The 22,866-nt window shown below is 38.1% G+C and overlaps 1 protein-coding gene across 5 annotated transcripts in view; it reads right to left on the bottom strand.

Moving 5' to 3' along the window:
• LOC108426690 (phosphatidylethanolamine-binding protein 4) overlaps positions 1–12,873 on the bottom strand; it is a 123,880-nt gene extending 111,007 nt beyond the window's left edge. For all 5 annotated transcript variants that reach the window (XM_037536171.1, XM_037536174.1, XM_017696355.2 and 2 more), the window contains exons 1-3: positions 12,785–12,873; positions 12,406–12,518; positions 10,554–10,680 (exon numbers count right to left, since the gene is read on the bottom strand). In XM_037536171.1, coding sequence (XP_037392068.1) covers positions 10,554–10,680; positions 12,406–12,509 — 231 coding nt within the window. In that variant the 5' untranslated portion in view covers positions 12,510–12,518; positions 12,785–12,873. The remainder of the gene's footprint in view (positions 1–10,553; positions 10,681–12,405; positions 12,519–12,784) is intronic.
• Between the last annotated feature and the right edge of the window lie 9,993 nt (positions 12,874–22,866).

Raw genomic sequence — 22,866 nt, forward strand, 5'->3', positions numbered from 1 at the left:
AAAGGAGCTTGAGCGAGAAAAGACAGTGAGGAAGCAGTTATTACCAGCACAGTAAGCTTGCTCAGGAGATCACATCCAGGCAGTTCTAATCACTGTAATGGTTTAAAAACCTCATGCTCATCTCTCCTAAGCACCAAATAAAACAACAGCAAGTCCTCACATGAACTGCAGAGATTTTTCAGAGTCTCATAAGCCAAAAGAACACTTTCTATATCCCCTGAGGGAGCATCACCCAAAACTTAACATGATTTCAGGAAAAGGCAATGTCATGTTCTAGAACACGACCCAGTAAATCAAAGTTAAAATAAACATTTAGGCGTCTGACTTCAATGCCAGCAGCTACTGTAAATCTTGTAACTTGACCCAAAGCATAACCAGTTGCTCCTGTTTACAGTGAAATGAACTCCACCTGCTGGCTTCCAGGACCTGAATTCAGCATAGTCTTTGTCTAAACAGCATTGCCAATTAGGCTCAATCTCTGTATGTGAAACCAGGTGTGATGTTGAATAGGTTTGCCACATAAAAACACAAAAAAAAAATGTCCTTAAGTGCAGAAAATGTGTTTGAAAGTTTAGCCATGCCCCTACATTTCAGAGCAAGTCAGCATTACTTCAACAGGTTTTTCTATAAAACCTCCAAAACTAAATAAATATATGACTTTTTTTATATAGGCACACAAGAACAAATACATATTCTTTTTTCATTTTATTTTTAATTTAGTTATTAAATATTCTGGCATCAGACACGCCAGGTTTGTTCTTGCTTTTGGTTGAGTGTAGTAAGGCACCGTAATCTTAGTTGGTCTGGGACTCATTCTGAATGACTCTTACGGGTGTAAAGAAGCACTGGCTCACAATTTCTGTTCTAGTTCATCCCAAAAGTGTTTGATGGGGTTGAGGTCAGGGCTCTGTGCGGGGTCGAGTTCTTCCACATCAAACTTACCCAGCAATACCTTTATGGACCTTGCTTTGTGCACTGGGATACAGGCATGCTGAGACAGAAAAGGGCCTTCCCCAAACTATTCCCAAAAAGTTGGAATCATACAAGTGCCAAAAATGTCTTGGTCTGCTAAAGCATTAACATTTCCATTCACTGGAACTAAGGGGTCTAGACCAAGCCCTGGAAAAAAAACCCACAGCATTATCCCTCCTCCACCAAACTTTACACTTAGCACAATGCAGCCAGGCAGGTAACATGGCTAAGCTGTTGTGGCTTTGAGGTGCCTTCATTTCACAATAATAGCACTTGCAATTTAAAAGGTCAGATCTAGCAGGAAATAAATTTCACAAATTAGCTTGTGGCAGAAGTGGCATCCTATGACAGTGCCATGTTCAAAGTCACTGAGCTCATCAGTACACCTCATTCTACTGCTAGTGTTTTGCCTTTCTAGATTTCAAGACTATGTGCTTATTTTTATCTACCTTTTAGCAATGAGTGTGGAAACACCTGAACTCAATAATTGGGAGGGGTGTCCCAATACTTTTGTCCATATAGTGTATCATACGACAGATATTAAAACAAATATTTTGCACTGAAGGAATCTACATGAAGATGAAAATGCTGCACTCAAGAAAAGCATGTAAGTGGAGCCCATGGGAAACATTACTTGGCAAAAGATTACAGTATGCACTTACATGCTTTAGTTGTCTTGGGAAAATCAAGCAGTGCTTACTGTTGGACTAGCTGTGCAGTGGCCCAGTGAAAATACCATGGGTATGCTGCATGCTACTGTTCATCTACACAGGAATGAACAACACAAAAACAACAAAACCTAAAAGATTCTACACACAATCAAGTAATAAAAAGATGACAGTAGCATTAGCGTTCTAGAAAAAACAACTTTCTCAACACATGACAACATAAATATATTTTATGATACAGCACTATAGAAATGAAACTCGGATATAACTTCAAGTAGTCAGTGTATAGCTTGTATAGCAACTTGTATAGCTGGCAACAAAGTGAACATGTCCAAATTGTGCTCAAAGTGTCAATATTTTGTGTGACTACCATCATTATCTAGCACTGCCTTAACCCTCTTGGGCATGGAATTCACCAGAGCTGCACAGGTTGCTCCTGGAATCCTCTTCCACTCCTCCATGATGACATGACGGAGCTGGTGGATGTTGGACACCTTGAGCTCATCCTCTTTCCCCTTGAGGATGCCCTACAGGTGTTCAATTGGGTTTAGTTCTGGAGACATACTTGGCCAGTCCATCACCTTTACCTTCAGCAAGGCAGTAGTCATCATGGAGGTGTGATTGGGGTCGTTATCAAGTTGGAAAACTTCCATGCAGCACAGCTCCCCAGTGCCGGCAGCACTCATGCAGCTCCAGACCATGATGCTACCACCACCATGCTTGACTGTAGACAAGAGACAGTTGTCTTGGTATTCACCAGGGCGCCACCACACATGCTGGACACCATTTGAGCCAAACAAGCTTATACTGGTCTCGTCAAACCACAGGACATGGTTCCAGTAATCCAGGTTCTTGGACTGCTTGTCTTCAGCAAACTGTTTGCGGGCTTTATTGCGCGTCAGCTTCAGTAGGGGCTTCCTTCTGAGATGACGGCCAAGCAGACTGAGTTGATGCATTGTGCGACGTATGGTCTGAGCACTGACAGGCTGGCCTCCCACTTCTTCAACCTCTGAAGCAACGCATATGTATGCATATGTGTGTGTGTGTGTGTGTGTATATATATATATATATATATATATATATATATATACACACTTACACACATATATATATATATATTATAGAATGTGTATATAGATTATATATATATATATATACACACATGTACTGTACATGCATACATACACACACACACACACACACACACATACATACAGTATATAATATATTCAAACACAACAAACACAGTCCATAGTGCCTGTTGTCAAACTGAATTCCTTGTTATATTATGTTATATAATCTTATTGAAATCATACATATCTTATATTGAATTAACATAGGGTTTGAAGTGAAGTCTTACTCACATTGGATGCTGCTGAGGACTCATTATTTTATTAGTTTTCTCCTTGATGGATGATGTGCAACATGTTAGCTTGTCAGAGAAATATACTTACACTGTTTCTGTACCTAGCTAACATAAGCTAGTTTGTCTAGTTATCAATCAGGCTGTTCTACACCTGCTTTCTCCATCCCGCCCTCAACAACATCGAAACCTACTCATAAGGATTATGATTATGGTTATGCACTTATGTTTTAGTGTAGCAAAGTGCAACATACATTAGGGAGGCATCAATACTGATACTGGTATCGGGTATTGGTCCAATACCATGTTCAGTTACTAGTACAAAGGTGCACTAATACCATCATCCAATACCACCAGTTAGCATGTGATATAAGCCTAGTGTACGCTGCCGTGTTAATTAAAAATTATTTAACCTGGCTGGAAATGAGGGTCTGCTCACACAGTGAAGAGCGCAGGTGAAGAACTGCTGATGCCGAGGTAGTTGGACACAAATTCATTGGTCACTTTAAACATTCTTCCTCTGTGTACTTCCACCAGGCATACACTGTGTGATTTTAACCTACTTTCCCTACATGGGTGGAGACACATAGGCTAGCTAAACAGAGGCAATAAAGTCGACATCTGCAGTACAGAAGTCCATCTATGGTGACTTTACTCTTTTTGATTTAAATGAATTGCAAGATATAAATGTTGATACACTGATTTAATAAAATTGTCATTGTAAAACAGGTTGTACAGAGACTGTACAGTATTATCCATGTACATCGCTGCCTGGTTATAGTTTCAGTGCACAGTGTGGCACAAGTTAGCAAAGCCACTATAGCACAGTTTCTTAGCACGTTAGCTCATGATAGTTTCTTAGCATGTTAGTATTTGGATGTGCAGTGTTACTTTGTTATTTCGAATGCAACAGCTTTACTGATAATTGCCCATATACAGAGGCGTCAGCAGAGGCAAAGTTTCATGTAACATGCAGAGTGTTATTGTACAGTGTGAGCATATAAATCGTGGGCTTTGTCTGTACACAATAGTTTATTCAAAAGTACAGTGTGAGTTACCAAAGAACAAGATTTCTGAAATCATACAGTGTATTCCTGCCTGTAAAGGGAATTCAACTAAAAAGTTATACCAGCCATTCAAAAGACTCCAACAAGATGCAAAACTCCACAAGTGAGCTCCTCGGATGTGATGCTGCCACTGTTTTACAGAAATTGTTGGTAAAACAGACAGATGAGGAGAACAAAACTATAAAACATACTTTGCTTATAGCTGTAAAAAAGTGCTTTTCTGACATAGAACAAAACCTGCTTCTTTACTGCCACTTGATCCAAGGGAACTAATGTAGCTAGCTAAAACACTTAATATAAAATCACATATATTTTAATGTTTGAACTGTTAAGGTACATTGTACTAATTTATACTAACAACTACAGCTAGGCAATATGACAACATTTATCATTTGCGTGATACTGAAATGACATCAAAGTATGTTTTTCTGGGTATATCGTGGATACCATCAGTGCTAAAAACCATTTCCCAATTGCATGTTTGATTAAAAAGAGAGCAAAATTTGTCCTGTTTAATTGGATTCAGTGCAGCAGTGTGTAAAATGTTCAATAAAAGTAATTGGATTGATAGTTTTGGATAGTATTCAAATGTGGCACGACTTTGACTGCTCCAACTTATCGCACTCACACACATATAAACCACTTATGCCTCAGGGCTGCTGGAGGTGCTGGGGCCTATTCCAGCGGTCATCAGGCAGAAGGCAGGAAACACCTCAGACAGGTCAGACACACAGACATACACAATCGCACACACCTAGGGGTGAGCATGTCCAATTCACCTGACTACATGTCTTTGCACTGTGGGAGGAACTGGAGCACCTGGAGGTAACCCACACAGACAGAAAAACTCCACACAGAAAGGACCCTGGTCACTCAGCCAGGGAGCCAAACCCAGGCCCTTCTTGCTGTGAGTAGACAGCGCTACCCAATACACCAAAGCCCTTCCCTGAAAATACTGCAACACATTGTGTGTCATAAAAAAAAAAAACTTTCTGAAATATTGCAATATTACATTCTGCCATACTGCCCACCTCCGTGAACAACTATTACATTAAAATTAGGTTACTCATTATCGGTACCGGTATCAAGTACTAAAAACATGCTTTCAGGTATTCGTGTACCTGTGCACATCTCTAGTGATAATGCTGAATAGTCCCATCCCCTGTAGAAATATGAGAAATATGATAGAAATAGAAATATGATAGAGAGGATGAACTCAATCAGCCCAAAATAACTGCCCATAGTGCCTGGTATGGCACTGAAGTGTTTTGCATATGTCGTACTGTTTAAGGAAAAAAACAAAACAATGTGAAAGGGACTGCATTGAAATGTTTTACATATGTTTCTTCTGTCACACTGTTAAAAAAAACACAGAGGAGCAATTGTATACTTTCATAAGCAATGTCACAATTTCTCATTCATTGTGAAAAAAACAGCCAACTGACAAAAGTCATTTTTATTATCTTCATGCGTCAAAGATATTTGAGGATCTGAAACATGGCACAAGCGGAACACCACAAGTGTTGGTACACAGTATGCTGCCAATTATCTGTTCTCCAAACTGAGAACATGTGGTATCATTGCAAGAGACAAACCAAGAGATTTTAACAAGGATTTAATGCATTACCCAGGCTGCTCAGAACTCCACACACTTAATTTACTATTGTTTTTCTGGCATTCAAGCAAACCTGCAACAGCTCACCCTACCCGATGGAAAGGATTTACAGATCAGTTTAGCACAATTTCTTGGAAGACAGGGATCAGTGGCTACTGGCTAGATGCTGAGAAGAGGGTAAGTGATTAAATGCCAAATGCTGGAGTTATTTAAATAAGGAAAATCAGAATAAATGACAAGTATAATGTTGGCAAATAATAATGTTTCACTTGTTTGTCATGTGATAAATATGTGAGACATTTGGACTGAAACAACGACCAACCGCTTATGACGGCATCCCAACACAGCTCAGAAAATATAAAATTCCAAAAACTATCCACATATTTACCAACTCTAATTAAATGTTGTTTACTAAAATTGTAGAATCCTGACTTTGTGATACTTTTTAAACTTTTTTACTCAACTAAAATGCCTTGTTACTCCAGAGATGTATCTTATTATTATTTACTCTGTGCACTGGAAAAGCATTTCAGTATCTGTGTTTGAAAGACAAACTAATTACTGAAATCTTTTTGGTAAATAAAAGTATTCAGAACAATTTTTCTGTTAAGTTTACTCTTAGCTAGAACCTTTCCAGATGCAACAGTCAGGCAGAGATAAGTAAATAATTAGCAAATACACTGTAACCACAAAATTACTGTGAAGCACCAACTTTAACCACATAACCACTGGTAAACTTTATAAAGTTATTTAGGTTACTTCATAAAATGCTTAGTGACCTGATGAATGTTTAAACACTTTTAGCACAACATCAAACTGACAGCAGACTCCTTGTCTGGACAAAGCAGGGGGAAGAATTCCTACCAGACTGCACTAAGGGTACTGTAAAGCACAGAAAAGCGAAAGTCCAGGTCTGGGGCTATTTTTCTTATGATGGTGTTGGTGAGCTTGTATTCTGTAATGTGATCACTAACTCAGCAGTGTACAAAGGCATTCTGGATGCAAACCTGCACAGGTCTACGAAGAAAGTGCTCAAATGAAAACAATCTGAAACAAACCAGCCACATTTGAAAGACTACTTTGCCAATGAGAAAATTACAATCATGGAATGGTCTATTTAAAATGAATGACACTTGGTTCAACATTTTTTTTCCAACACAATGAACTTAACACATTTTTCAGTATATTACAGATGTACTTTGAGGTCACTGTAACTCATTTGAGGTTCTAGTAGTAAATCCACCTCTCCAGATGTCCAATACCCCTAATTTTCCATTGAGTGTGAACTGCATCTTAAACCAGAACTCTTTTTTTCCAGAAACTCAAAACATTTGTTTCATCACCAAACACATTTGCATTCCATTTAATAGAAGTGTGAGAATCAGTCAGCTATTTGCTGATGGTGTGAGAGCCCAGTCATATACTGCTGTGACATTTACCACAATGATAAAACTTATTGAGTTGTTTCTAAATGAGTGGTTCCTAAGTTTATGTCTATCTAGATTATTGTTAAAACTGCTTAATTGGACAATTCCCAAAAAGCAAAAGAAACCTGTCCACGAAGTGGCCACTGCTGTTACTCTTGTTACTGTAGTTAGTTTAGCATTTCTCAAACTTTCTAACCACAATTTAACCTCACAATAAGCTTGAATTCCACCCTGATTATCTTGTTAAGACAACAGTGAGACAAGAATAGAAAAGACTGTGGACTGAACAACTCTCCACTGGCTACACCCTTGCATCCATCCCTACCCCTCCCAAAATACGGCTGTACAGAACTCCACCAAAACAAAACTGTATGGGAAATAGCACCTCATGTAGTCAACACATTAATGAAATAATGGGCAAAGAATGTATGCAATGACTAAGATGCCAGATTTTAGCATGTGTGGGCTCGTAAAGCTTGTGAAGACATCAGCGAAATTAATGTAATTTCATCCTGTTACCATCATAAAATATACAAATTAGAGCCAATATAGAGTAATGGGGAAGGATATAAAATGTACAGTGCAACTCATTACTTTGATGGCACTATTACGACTTCCGAATGCACTGCAATAGCATATGAGCACTCCGAGTGGAAAAGTGGAAAACCAAGTTCATGTCATGTGGAGGGTTCAGTCATTACTTCAAGGGCTGGGAGGGAAATCTGTTGTTTAGCATGGCCCTTTGCTTTTGTTTTGGGTAATGAAAGCCCATTGAGAGGCGGACATGCTGGACCACTGCCCATTCTGCTCTGTTTCAATTACCCAGCATGCTTTCAGCGGGGTAATGAGGTGGGTGTCACCGCAGGGGCAAAGCGACAGCCAGTGACCGCTGCACTGCCACTTGGCCTCTCGTTTCCGTAGTGATCAAGTGCCAATTGGAAGGGTCGAGAGGGCGGAGGAGTGAAAAAGACAAGGAACAACAGGGAGAAAAAAAAGAAAAGGGAAGAGACCCACCGCAGACCAACGACTGGCACATACACTTTCCAAGGCTCACTCACATTCTCACAGCGGACCTCCAGCTACCGTATGTTTTCATAAGAGTCAGATACACAAAAGCAGGAAAAGGGGGGAATTACGTTTCAAAGCCCAGTAAATAAAGTTGGTATTGATTTAATCTCACGTGTAATCCGTTTTGCTGTCTGACACCAAGTCCAGCAATAAAAGAGAATCATGTAGGACAGCATAACAGATAATACGACCATACATCAATTGGGGTTTGGGAGACATTAGGGCGATAGATCACCTTCAAGCCAGACTGCTTAGCTATGGAATTTATAAACTAGCTCCTAAAACTGAAGTGGCTTTCAATTTCGGTTTTCAATTTATAGAATACTGTATTTTTCTGCTGTGCTCCGATAGCATTGATCCTGTTGTATTTTTAGTTAACTACAATGATTCTACCAAGAACTGGACTGATCTAACAGGACAAAAGTAACGATCATTAGCGATTCATCTGATTTATGATGTCTGTCAGCATGTCATAGCGATAGCAGAAATACTTCCTCCTCCATTCATCTGAGGTGCCTGACTAATGTTAAAATGCTTGTTGACTGATCCATATTATGGATGCGAAATGTGAAAAATGAAAATCCGAATCATATTGGTTTTGGTATTTGCTTTAAAAAATATGTTTACATTTGACTGATATTTTCAAACCAGTATCTAATGATGCATTTCTTGTGCTCCAGAAGAGCAGAGCATTTAGGCGCTCATGGGCTAATGTGCTAAAAAGCCTGCATTTCATTCAGTTTACAGCATTTATTACATTTTTCTATAATCCATGTTTGTGAGTCAGCATCAGAAAATACATATTTGAAAAATAACAGATATCGGCATCGGCACACACTTGTCATATCAGGGCATCCCTTATGAATATATTTGTTTCCATATAGTTATACTTCTATTAACTTAACCATGAGGAGTTCTACATATAGATGAATCTAAGCTGTTTAAGCACACTGGAGAAAAAAACAAGCTTTTGTCCTTCTGACACAAGGTGGCTACATTCTTTGAATTAATTTTTTTCCCCTCACAATTGCACTTTGTGGTGTAGCAGCTAATTGGATCACTGGGCAGTGTTATCTTAGTTTTTTTTTTTCTTAATAAATTCACAAATATATGGAGCCACAGGACAGAAAAAATCCATGTACTATTTACTTCATTGCTGTGCCATGGAGTTAAGTAAAGGCTTCAAGTTTGTGCTCAATGGCATCATGTCTGATGACCAATTGCCAGAAAAATGAAAGCATTGTACCCACTTTGAGTTCTGAGAAATGAGCATGATTCATATATTAAACCCAAATGGTAATAACATAGCAAAGTATTCGAAAAAACTCTTCTCTGACTGTTTAGCTTTACAAAGTTGCTAAATGTTCATCAAGGATGGCACATTATTAGTTTGAGGCTGTACTAAAACGATCACCATATCAAAATGTGTCCAAAATCACTATTAGGGGAATGAGAACTTTCTACACTTTTTTTTCCATATTCAATTAAATGCATATGAGGATTTTAATTTCAAATAGATTCTGTGGAAGTTTGAGGACACCATAAATTCAGTGGCACAGCAAAACATCAATCAAATGTGACTAAATACTAGTGACGTTTGAAAGGGAAGCTCAAAAAATCCAAGGTAATTCTAATTAGCATGATAATTCATAAAAATTATGATAACATCTTGAAATATTAAACTTACAGTGCAGACCTGGATGCCTTTATGTGACACCCTGAACAGACCAGAAACTCTGAGACTGTGGAGTTTCTGCTGAAGGATTTAAGCCTCTATAGATCTGTTAGGTTTATTTGCCTAAGAATAATGGAGTACTTGTGCCACCTTCTGGACACATTCTGATATAACACCTTTTGCTAGGACAATAGAGCTACAGAACAAAGTCTTGACATGTGATGGTTTATAAAGAGTAAAGAGGTCAAGCAAACTATTATTTAATTTGACGCAAATGTAATCAGTTTTATAAATTCTTACATGCCAAAGGACAACAACCTCAAACACACTGACAGCCGTCAGGCTTTAAAGATGCTTTAAAGAGACAAAAATGGTAATGTTGCTAACAGTGAATGAAATCGCATAGGCACCAATTAGCAATAACAATGTTAACTGGTCACTACTAGCTTCTATTCATTGTTAGCAACATTAGCATGTTTAGTTAAGCAAACCCTTTAAAAGAACAATACCCAGTAGTTTCAATGAGGTGTGCTATGTCAACACTTCCTATTTTACTTTGTATTACATTAGCCACATATTTCTTACTGTATGTTACAAAACAATGTAGTTTTGAAGTTTCAGACATCTCAAACACAAAGACTAATCAGGAACACACAAAATCCACGTCCCCCTGACAAACTTGAGCTAACTTTTCTTACCTTCTCAGCTGTGGCCAGCTGCACCTTTGGAGGTCCCCAGTCCTTGCTGATCTTCTCCCTGACCTCCTGAGGGATGACCATGCAGGCTTTTATGTCCAGATCTGGATAACTTAACTCTAATCCTCCTCTAAAATATAAAATATGAAAACAACACTTAGTAATATCATCGTTACTATAATACTTATCGTCTGTCTTCAAACACTTCTGGCAAACTGTACACCTTTGACTAGACCGACTCTGACGCCACACACTTGAAAGCACTTGGTGACTGTCATTTTTATATGCAAGGCTATAACATCAAATATGCCAGGAGTAGCAGAGCACAGTCCTGTAGAGTCTGCTTATTGGAAAGTTAAGCTATTGAGCTTTGGAGATGGTCAGTGCATTGAGTGGGTTTTCTGAGTGGGAAATGCCAGTTAAGCTGCTTTGCATCCATGACTCAGTACTTTGAGGGAATCCTACACATTCAACAAGATACGAGGTGGAACTGGGCAGCCTACAAGCTTGAAATGCTAACCTCGCCCCCTCGCTGGCAGATTTGTGTGGGTATTTGAGAGACGTCTGTGAAGACTTTCAGTCATTTTAGTCACAGAATTCTCTAGCACATATCTCCTAATGCAACAGTAATAGCTGATGTTCAAGATGATACCAGTGGCTGTGGTTTAACTCAGTGATGTCCAACAACTATATTCACTATGACAAAGACAATATATTTACTATGACAAAGACAAACCCCACAACTTGTTCTGATTCGAAGGGGATTCAATTTTGTATGGCTATACCTTGTACCAACACTCTATGGTACCTGTGTGACATTTTATGCCATTTTCACACATTTACTCACAATAATATTTGGATTGCCTGTTTTGTAAGAAATCAGTAATCCCAAATCAGGGTATGACAGGGTTATAAACAGTTACATTACTGTAAGCTATTACATATAAAAAACTCTTTGCTCCGAGAACATATGCATACAAAGGAAATCCAAAAATTGCAGACATGAACATTTATTGGTTGAGTGTCTTCTAATACAATGAAAGCCTTGCTGTTATTTGTTCTTAAATAAGTATTTCACAACTGACTACTGAAATTTCAAAAGTTATATATAGGTTAAGTACAGGATTGGATGCACTTTATATGGTTTAGGTATCTTAACCATGAGTGAGTGTGTTTAGTGTCTTAGTGTGTGAGTGTCTTGAAGAGTGTGCATAGCAGTCAGTTTGGTTGAAACAAAACAACTTTAATTGCTGCCAAGTCAAATTAGGTAACGTTGAAAGCTCTTACTGTAAGAGTACATCTCAGCTTGTGATCACTACAGTTATTATAATGATGTGAACGTTGATAAATGATGTAGTGGTTGTTTTAACTTAAAAGCTTAATTTTTCACTCACAGACTACACTGCTGATGTACACTTACACCTTTTTAAACTTGGAGGTTTGAGTGTATTCAACTCCATGTATGATTACAAACACTGAGTGTCAAAACGAGTTACCTCTAAAAGTTTAAGCAAACAGAGTCTATGGTTTACAGTGCGCTAGATCGATCCTCTTGAGATAAAAAATGGTTACTGTCATTTTTATACTATTTTTCAAAGACTGTAATACCAAAAAGTAACTTTATGCCAAGAGTACCTCAATAGAAAGCTGTGGTCGAGTGTGGAAATCAGGACTAGCCTATGCTAGGTTACCACAAGCCCAGTCGCCTTGATTTAGGACGAAATATATCTGAGTTAACCTCAATACTATTTATTAACTTACCCCGGGGTGTGAGACCAAACCTTTGAGGATTCGGTAAGAAGGTTATTTGTCTCTTTTCAGTACTTGTTGAGTGTTTATTTGAGTGTGAATTTACCTGCAGAACGCCTCGTCTTCTGCACTCAGCCCATCCGAGTGAGCCGTTAGCCCGGTGAGGAGGACGCTCGCGACCACGAACAGACAAAAGCCCGCGAAAACCATCCCAACGGCCTTCAGGAAAGAGGCAGCGAAAATGATCAATATGTAAGTTGTGCTAAGCTGTGTGGTGGAGCACCTTCAGGTATGTCTTCATTTTTCCATAATTTAACTAAACTGGCGTTTTAAATAACTCTCTGGAGGTATAATCCAGTGGCTTGACTAGCCTCACGCTTTGCAAACGTCTGACAGGCGATAACTGACGCACATACAAAGTAATGACAACTAACGCTGAGAGTTGCTTGAAATGTCGCATTTTTGTGCTCTTTAACTGGGTTTACCTGGAAATTCAACGTGAGGAAGAAGCACACTTCAACTACCAGGCTGCTCCGTCGAGTGACAGGTGACTCGAAGGCCTAATAGATCAAATTACAGGGTTAATTTGGGAAACTAGGCCTGGCATTAAACCCACCCACTCCGGACTCTCATTGGTTGGGGCTGCTGTAGCCTGATTAGATTGGCCATAATAAGTGTCAATCACCGGCCAAGGCCCAACGGCACAGTGGTGTCTACTGAACTCCCATTTATCAGTGTGTGGTGGGTTCGGCCCTGGCAGGTTTTCTAATTTGCATTGTTTACAGTTCACAGTGCTTTTGCATTGGGATCCTTCACAAGCATGTTTGTCCTCTACGTTTGTCTGAAGCTTAGCTAGGATTACAAAAGCTGTGGCACATTGGAAGCAGCGAGTTTAACCTTTAAGTACATTGTGCAGAGAAGACCAACTCCAGTGAAACTTGGAGCTTAATAACGATTCAGAAAAGCTGCATTATTCGCTTCTCCTCATTTACATTTAGGGATGTACGTTTTATGTGGGGTGAGAACAGAAATATCATCAATACGCAGTTTAGTTTTAGAAGGCCCGTAGAGTGGAGCGCCACATTTTCTTCACTTTCTTGAAATGAGAGTTTAATGTTGTGTGTAAATGTTGTTAAAGTTTCAAAATGCACTGTTCATACAGTCCATATGTGGAAACTAAGCTGCAAAACATATACATGCATTCTTCCATTCACCATTCAGCAGTTTAGCCTTCATGGGGAAGTTTTTCAGCCCATGCTTATTTTTGAATGAGGAGTAATACAGAGCAGCCAGTCAGAGGTCATCTTTACATCTATCAGTCTTACAGACTGTTTAATTCTAATGAGTAAAGAGCAGTGGTGGACACTAACTAAGTAAATGTAATTCATTACTGTACTTAAGTAGTTTTTTCGTGTATCTGTACTTTACTTAAGTTTTTCCATTTTGGGCGACTTTTTACTTTCACTCCACTACATTTCAGAGTCTAATATCTCACTTTTTACTCCACTACATTTTGAGAAATCTGTCGTTCCTTTTGGTTTTGTGTGTGTATAAAAATGTAACATGTCAAGTTAAAATAAGTGCAAAGCCAGAGCACCAATCAGGGCACAGCGGTCACTTTGTTCTGAGCTTGTTTTGGCCTGTTGGTCATACCGACCCAGTGTAGCACATGGTTCAACGTCAGCGCAGCAGCGGAAAACTTTGGGAGCACATACGTCACCTAAATGATGAACTAACCTAACGTTGTGTAAATAGACCACAATATAGAAATATGTCCACATATGCAGTCGTGACTGACGTGTTTCTCCATTTCTGAATTCATACAAACACTTTCATTTTATAGTAAATTAGTTTTAGCTTGTTTATGTTTATGAACAGACCTACAGAGCAATACAGTACAGGAAGCTCATCTGTGATCCTGAGTTTAAAGCCAGTTTTTATTCAACTTGTAACGAATTTACAAAGTAATCTTAAACTGAAACTTTGCTTGTGTGTAAAAAGTGATTTCAGAGCCACTCGGTTCTCCCTGATGGAAACTGTTTACCTTCAGTGTTTTGTGCTTATGATCATTTTAATAGACGTCAGCGTCACTAATTAATGACGTTCTATTAAAAGACTGGTTTACCAAGAGAGACACTGGAGGATTTTCACCTAAAATGAGTTCATGAAGCCAGTCTTGTATATATGTATGTATACACACACACACACACACATACATACATATATATATATATATATATATATATATATATATATATATATATATATATACACACACATATAACCTCAGGTTATACCTCAGGGGGATCAAAACAATTCAAGTGAAATATATGATTTCTTGTATGTCACTGTACAAATTTACAATGAGATTTGTAATAAGTGTAATAAGTGTAATAATGTGTTACAATAAATAAATATCAAATACAAAATTGCAACAGAAAAAATTATTAACAGTGGTGTTAATTTAGCAGTATACACAGTGGATTTAAAGGTAGCTCCACATGGTAAATAGCTAAATGTGTGATGAAATATAGTGTACAGTCTTACCTAGTATTATTACACAGTGCACTGTTATATTACTTTGAATACACAGTAGGGTGGTGGGGGGGGTGAGCGCTGCAATGCAGCGTTGGATCATGACAGCTCTGGGGAAGAAGCTGTTCCTCAGTCTGCCGGTGCATGCATACAGAGTTCAATAACTGGAAGTTTCCTGGAAGGCAGGAGGGTGAAAATGCTGTTGCCAGGTTGGGTTGGGTCCTTGAACATGTTAGTAACTCTCCTAGTGAAACGAGTGGTGTAAATTTATTTCAAGGTTGGAAGATATGCAGCTTGAGCACCACACTACTGGCCTTGTGTGAGTTTGGAATCAGTGGTAAACTGGTAGAAATTAGAATTCTATAATTAGAATTTGATTAAAGCTTTACTCCCAGGTAAAAGACCTTCCTTTCAATTTTTTGAATTTATTAGACCTGATAGTGTGTCCTGCTCTGCTGTGGTGGAATAAAGCTGCAGCTAAAAGCATACACTCACACACACACACACACACACACACACACACACACACACACACACACACACACACACATATATATATATATATATATATATATATATATATATATATGTGTGTGTATGTATACTGGTGTATTTCAAAAACTTTTTCCTAGTGTTAAAGCATTACTTAATCAGGAGGGGAAAAACACGCTAAAATGTGCATGTGTGCACCATGTAAGTCCTGAAATAATCCTTTATAAATCAGTCTCCAAATCCCCAAATCTGACATAGTGTAGCTTTAACTAAAATATATACATTTCTCATTATATTCATAGAACTTGCGCTGATAGGCACTGGTGAAAAATGACCATTATAGGCAGATTTTGCACCGCAACCTATATGATAAAAGTTATGTGCCTCTATGTATTGACTGCATGTCTAAAGTATGTAAGCCTTAGTCCAGAGGAGTGATTCTTATTTTTAGTCTTAGGCACCTAATGCTAATTTTTAGCATTTTAACAACTCCTTTTATCAGCTGGGTTGGGCAAATTAGTGCTGGGACAACACAAAAAGTGTACAATGTACAACTGAGAAGCATTAATATACAGGCTATTACAGCATCAAGAAAAGAATGTAGAATATCTAAAGCAATATCTTTTGCATCTGGGAAAAGTTGGTGTGCAGTGATGTTCTGTATGTGTTCAAAAGGTTCACCTAAGTTTAAACTATCATTTAAAACAAAACTGACATAGTAGTATGTAAACCAGTAAGACAGAACATTTTCTCAATAAACACTATAAATATTTGTCTATTGTTTATCTCTGTGATCAATAGTCAATTGTGTACTATAATTGTACCTGTAATGAGCTTTTAAAAAAAAAACACATTGCTGTCTAATTCAGATTTATTAAATAAACACTATTTACACATTTCAAGAACACATGCTACAATTTCAGATTTCCATTTCTTGATGGTACAAACTCCCCCCAAACCCCCCCACCCCCAACAAAAAATGTCAGCGTTAGGCTTGTAATACTGAGAAAACATTCAAGTTTTGTATTCAACCGTTTGATTTCAAGGACTCCTTGATCGACTGTAGTGTAGTTATGATTGTGCAGCAAAAGTACATCTCTTGGCCGTGCTAATTCTCCCTTTGGTTTTGTGCTTCTTTGCAGCGGTGGTACTTTAGCACCGAAAACGCATGAAAGGGCTCCAAAGGTTTCTGAGAGGTCAGCCCACGTTTCATTGTTTCGTTCATTCTTCCATATTTAGTTCTTTTAACACCTGATTTTTTTTTTTTTTGTAGTCCTAATGTAATACAAAACATAGAGCGTGCTTGAGGGTTTAGAACTGCATTGAAGTGCATGGTTGCTTTGGAGGGCCCATTATACAGTAGCCTGCCTATATTATGCTGCATAGTGCTTAAGTGTCTACTAGAATCTTTACTCATTATTAGCTGTATTAAAAAACTAAAGCAGCATTAGATGCCATATCCATAATCAACCAGCAGCATGACTCAAGAAGTCTATAGCATGCACCTAACTGGACGTCCCCATTACCCACTTGCCTCTACGTTCAGCATCTATGGAGTGTTAAATAGCTTTTTCAATGAAACAGAGTTAATAAAACACAAATTGGAAGTGGAATTCCCTGCACTGATTTGATGGGCCGTGGGCTGCCATGGGGGTGTATGAAGTAGCAAAGTCGCTAATTTCTAAGGACTGAAAGGCAATTAGTAATGGTACAGTCAGATGACATGGACAATTTTCACTAATTCTAAAGTGCTTTTCTGATAACACCAATTAATAACAAAAAGTAGGCAAAATATTCTGATAAAAGCAATCAAAACACACACTATGTCACACACGTATAGCATGAATATTTCCAGTATATAATGTATACATACACGGTGTACAACATGTTTGGTACTTACAAAGGTTTCTCCATGTTTTAGTACAAACACAAACAGTACAAAGTGACAAGAACCCTTTACTGTCACATAAGTATATTTTACATTAAGGCATGGGGTGTCTCTTCTGCAGCAGCGGATGCAGGTTCGGTTGATTTGCTGAGAAATTCCCACACATTTTTACCTGTTCCTAATCATTACTGCCCAAAGAAAACATAATTTTGACAAGTCTCACATTTGTTTTTGCTTGTACATAAACTGCTTTTCTAATATACTTTACAACTCTTAGAGCTGAGATGATCAAAACGTTCCTGAATGATTGTGTTATTACTTTCCAAAGAGCTGTACTTGAAATACGTCTTTGTTTCCATTTGACCGTGACAAAATACTTCTCTAATGAATAAATGGACTGTCAACAAATTTCAAAAATATATTTTGCTAGACTTCTGATACAATGCGAGGTTTATCAGCATTTCGCTGTTGTCGAAACAAAACCTCCATTTTTCAGTTTTTATCATAATTTGAAAACGCCGGTTGCCCTTTACATTGTGTGTAATTTTCATGATGAATGGGCTAAAAGAAACGTCATAAAATGACGTGGTTCCATTGACTTACATTAAAAGTAAAGTATGTTTTCTCCTTCTCCTATAAAGTTACCATTTTGGAGATTTTGTTCAGACAACAGCGATTTGTAAATGTGCATTGGTACGCTCACTTATGTACAATTTCAGCCCAAATCTGTATTCAGTAAATTTCAGTAAAAATCTCTAAGACTCCTAGATGTACCATACAGTCTTGCTGTAATGCCAAACATGTCAGAATTAATCAAATACTGAATAAAATGTCATTTTTGTTTCTGCAGATGTTATTCATAAAAGCTGATTTTGTTACAGTAGCATTCCTGCTGCATCAAAATCAACTATATCTCATTAAGAGACACAGTGGTTCCCTCCAAACTCAGAGATCGATTTTAAAACAAAATTGGAGCATCTAGGGCCTGTGTGTCAAACACAAGGCCAGCAGGCCATGTCAGGCCTATCTGGCCCGCGAAAATGTTAGCCCGTTTTTATATTAGCCCGTTTCACAATGCACTGAACTGCAACCCCCAGCATGCACTGCAACATAATTTGACCTCCTCCAAATGAAAAGATGCCTGGGGTCTAGTTCAAGCAAATCAATCAGCTGGGGACATTTAAAGAGGTTTAAGCCTATATAATGTTTTTTCCTAATACTACTAGTATTTATGTAATATAACTACAAGTGCCTATATTTTGCTGTTGCAGTTTTGGCATATTTTTAATAAAGTAAAATGTTAAGTAAAATGAAATTAAAACAAAGGCATTTTCTGGCCCACAGAGTTTGACACCCCTGATCTAGGGGGCCCTGACGACCACTTTGCAAACCACTTGTCTAGGATCTCATAGATTTGAGCGGATCCATCGAGTTCTGACACATCCATTGATTCTTTAAAGAATTACACTCATTTCCACAAAGTGCACTAGGACTAGAATGTAAATTCTCTGTTAATCACAGTTAAAAAAAAAAAAAAAACATTGTCACAATATCAGTCAAAATAACAGTATAGTTTCTATAATAATCACAGAACCCTAATAAAAAAAGTACCATTTTAATGCTTGGGTCATTTAAATAGATATGTTTGTGGCCAGTGTCATTTTCAAGCACAATATTTTGGGCTTACTGGCAATTTGTAGGTTTAGAAATGATTTTAACTGTTTCCATAAGGGTTAAAACAGATGAACTAGGGACTGTACAGCAATACTAGATGATGCTCCTTTTAGCATACTGTATTACAGTATATATTTAAATAAGAGACACCCATTTAGCAACCAGTTCAAGCATGATATGAATATTGCAAAACAAAACATTTGCATGGAAACATAACCTGAATGACATTATACTAGATTTAGTTACCCATTTGAAATGAACATATTTAAAATTCTTGTAATTTGTTGCATCAAAAGGTGGAAATGCTGTAATGACCACAGCATTAAATTCTTTTCAAGTACTCTCAACTAGGACTGGGTATCAAAATTCCATACTTTTATGATACCTACCAGATTACTTCAGTACCAAAGTATTGAAAAATTCTTTGTCAATGTCAAAAAGCCTTGCTTGCTCAGTATCATTAAACTTTGATCAATACTCAGCTTCCTCTCGGGCACCAGGGTGACAGTGTTTTACCAATTAATTATTAATACTACAAAGTCCGAAATCTTCAGGAACAATTTCCCAAAATTATTGCCAAGTACTCTGCCTGGAAGGTTGGAGATGCATCCATCCTAAGATCTGGAGTCAGCAGCAGTTCTAGGAGTAAATTTGCAGTATAAGGAGATGGTTTTAGACTTGTATCCACTCATGTATTAGCATATAGCTTTCCGGGCTGTGTCTGCTTAGGATACTTTGACACGTCTAACTTTGACACAAATGAGTTCTAAGTTTGTTCTTGAGTTTGAACCCTAGCATCTAGGGAGCGCAGACTTTAAACTGCTGCATGCCCTGAAACCGCATGACCAGAACTGCTGCTGGCTGGAATTGGTGGGTGACATGGTCCTTGTAGACAAATGTACGACCTTGTTGACAAATGCATGTAGCATGCTCTAGATTTCTCTGTACCAAAACTAAAAAAAGGCCAATCAGACACTAGCTGTCAAGACCAGATGTCAGTTGCTGATTGCACCTTGCTGAAACCCTAGAGGTATAGAGGCAAGCAAGAGTTAATCATGGTTCATATGACAAACTTCACTGTCAAGCTGTGACAGACATGTAAGCGACCACAATGATCAAATCACGGTACCAAAATCTCTGAAAAGAGATTAAGCAAACCACACAGTGTAGTATAGATTCCAGGTTCCAACCATAAGATGGCGACAAACATAGCAACTCTACATCACCTTTCCAAAACTTTTCCCTTGTATTAAGTGTGAAGGCTCATTGGTGTAAACAAACTGCCCTGCATTGCTGAGTTTGTGCTGGTACTTGCCATTTGATTCACTCATAGTAGACATGCCATTTCCAAACTCCAACACCTAGAGTACTAAAAGGAATTACAAACTTTATATGGTGTCACAGATACTGGACAGGTTGCTCCATTACTGTATATGCATTTCAGATATGTCTGAATGTCTTGACGTGGCACTGAGGACCACAGCTCCAGGCCATTTACATCTTGTAGGAAAACAGCACTGACAATTTATGCTTTTACAGCTAAGAGAAACAACCCGGCATCCCTCCGAGGTTCACTCTGATCTCGTGCATGCAGGCCTTTTCCGATTATTATTAATACCAGTAAAGTAAACTGACATTCTCGGTATTAAATGAGATAATCATCTGAAAAGTCACGGTGAAATATTTGTGTAAATGCCACCGGGCTGCATGCAGGAAAAGAAGGATTTGTTCTTTGCGTTTGCAAAGAGGATGAGAGCCGCCTTATGAATATTGCTGAATGAAAGGGATACAAACTATGTTCCACTCTAATGTGCAAGAATAAAGACAGAGTTGTTGCTTTGCAGATGCTTTTGTCCTTTTCTGGTTTAAGCAGCGGTCACTCCTACACATCAGTATAATAACCAAGATTACATATTAGATCGTGTACAACTGGGTATCAGCTGAACTAGAAGACATGGATTAAAACTTAATTTGCAGAGTAGTTCAGTTCTATACTACTCAATATGCACCATGCTTGCAATATACCCTTCTCTAAGGGGTTCAAATTAAGCAGAGTAAATGCATTCGATTCAAAAGCGTTTCGCTTAGTGGTATTTTATACTACATTTCCTATTCTGCTTTTCTCTGTGTTTAGAAAAGCTTAATTCATTGTATAACATATTTTCATCTGCATGGCATTCTACATTACTTCAGCGCTCTAAAACTAAATTCTTATAAAAGCTAGCCATAAGCATCATTTGCTTTCTACATAAATACAAATACTGTTTGCAAATGACAGCAAACATCCAGATAAAATAAACTGGTCACGGGCCTGCCCGTGAGCCTACATGTGCATATCCAGCGTTATAATTCTGAGTGTGTGTGACATGCAGCGTTCACCAAGTAAAACAAGGATGTCCAGCCCTGCTATTAGAGATCAACTGCGTGGTAAAGCTTATTTCCAACAGTAATCAAAACTGGCCCTGTTAATGGATCTCCTCGGGAGTATCTGAATATTTCAGCTAGGGATGTCTCCAAGTATTGTCTTCTTCAATATTGTATCTTTGTGTATAAAACAGCTGCATTGCGCAGATTTCAAACACAAAGTCAGTAAAAACAATCCAACTTAGATGAGATGTAGTTACCGATTACTTTAAAATGCTGCACTTCATTTTTAGCATGTGCAGTGTGACACACTCTTGAGTTGATACCATTTTATATCTTGAATGCCAAATTTCAGATTTCAAGTTGCTCTAACAACATGAATATGATTTTACCGTGATATAATAGCTGCACTCACAGTTTTTATTTTCCTTTTTAACTTGCCCTATTGTGCCTCAAGTTGTGGATAATGAGCATTAATGTCACCTCTACAACAGTGGCGTAAATAGATCAGGTAGAACAGCCTTGACAATGGATTAGAATTTGATCACGCTTGAAATAGTCGATACTGATCTATTAAAATGTGCATGGATTGGGTCTTTCAGATTGGATTAGGACATACCTAATTACAGCCTAATGTGGTAGATTAGGCTTGAAACTAAAGCAGCTCGGTATCTCTAGAAGCAGGCCTGGGCACTCTTGAAGTAAAGCATTTCAATAATTTACTTTGGTAAAGACTGCAGCAAGTGGCCACACCCTGGCTACACAGGATCTCTGGGCACTGAGCCATTGCTCATATCTCATGTAAAGACCCCAAAGATTGTGACCGTTCACTTGGGGCAGGGAGCTGTTTGAGAATTTTTTTTTTTTGTGATTACATTTTGTTATGATATGGTGGGTATTTTGAGTTTTTAGGAGTGCTGGTCTGCACTTGACTATTGCTGCTGAATAATGTCAAATAATGGTTTGTGTGCAAATCCATTATCATCTCAATGTCTAATTCACATTGACCCCTTGTCCAGTGAACATATGAGAGAGGGTCCAATTATAACAAGAAAATGAGAGCCCTTTTTGTCTGAAAGGTCAGAACAAAAAAAAAAAAAAAAAGACCACAGTGAGCAGGATAAACAATTCACTTTCAAAGTCACTGTCAGGGCCACCTGGGGTCAATTAACATTCAACAATGTTTTCACTAGCAGGACAAAAAAGGACAAAAAAAAGAAACATATAATTTGATTCCAGAAATTCAATTGTGTCACTGGATCATTTGGACTGAGTAAGCCTAATATAACATTCTGTGGCAGCCAATATCTGCATGCCCCTCCATGCAGCGTTTGACCATCATCAGTTGTGTATTGAAATCTCTGTTGTACTGGAAAAGCAAAAATATGCTCTTAAATCCCCTCTCTGAAAAAACAAGGATTGAAGAGGAGCCAAAACATTTTTTTCAGGACATTTTGCTTGGTTGTTCTTAGCTGTACTGTGTTGTACATGAAAAGCACTTTGTTAGCAGTTATCAGTAGTGTCATTTAGCACTTTTCATTTGCTGGGTCTGGGCCAAATACACAGCTTCAGAGATCTTTCATCCTTTAAACTGCTGAGGAATCAAAGCTTCAT

The sequence above is a fragment of the Pygocentrus nattereri genome, chromosome 29 (genome assembly GCF_015220715.1).
Source record: "Pygocentrus nattereri isolate fPygNat1 chromosome 29, fPygNat1.pri, whole genome shotgun sequence".
NCBI lineage: Eukaryota > Metazoa > Chordata > Actinopteri > Characiformes > Serrasalmidae > Pygocentrus > Pygocentrus nattereri.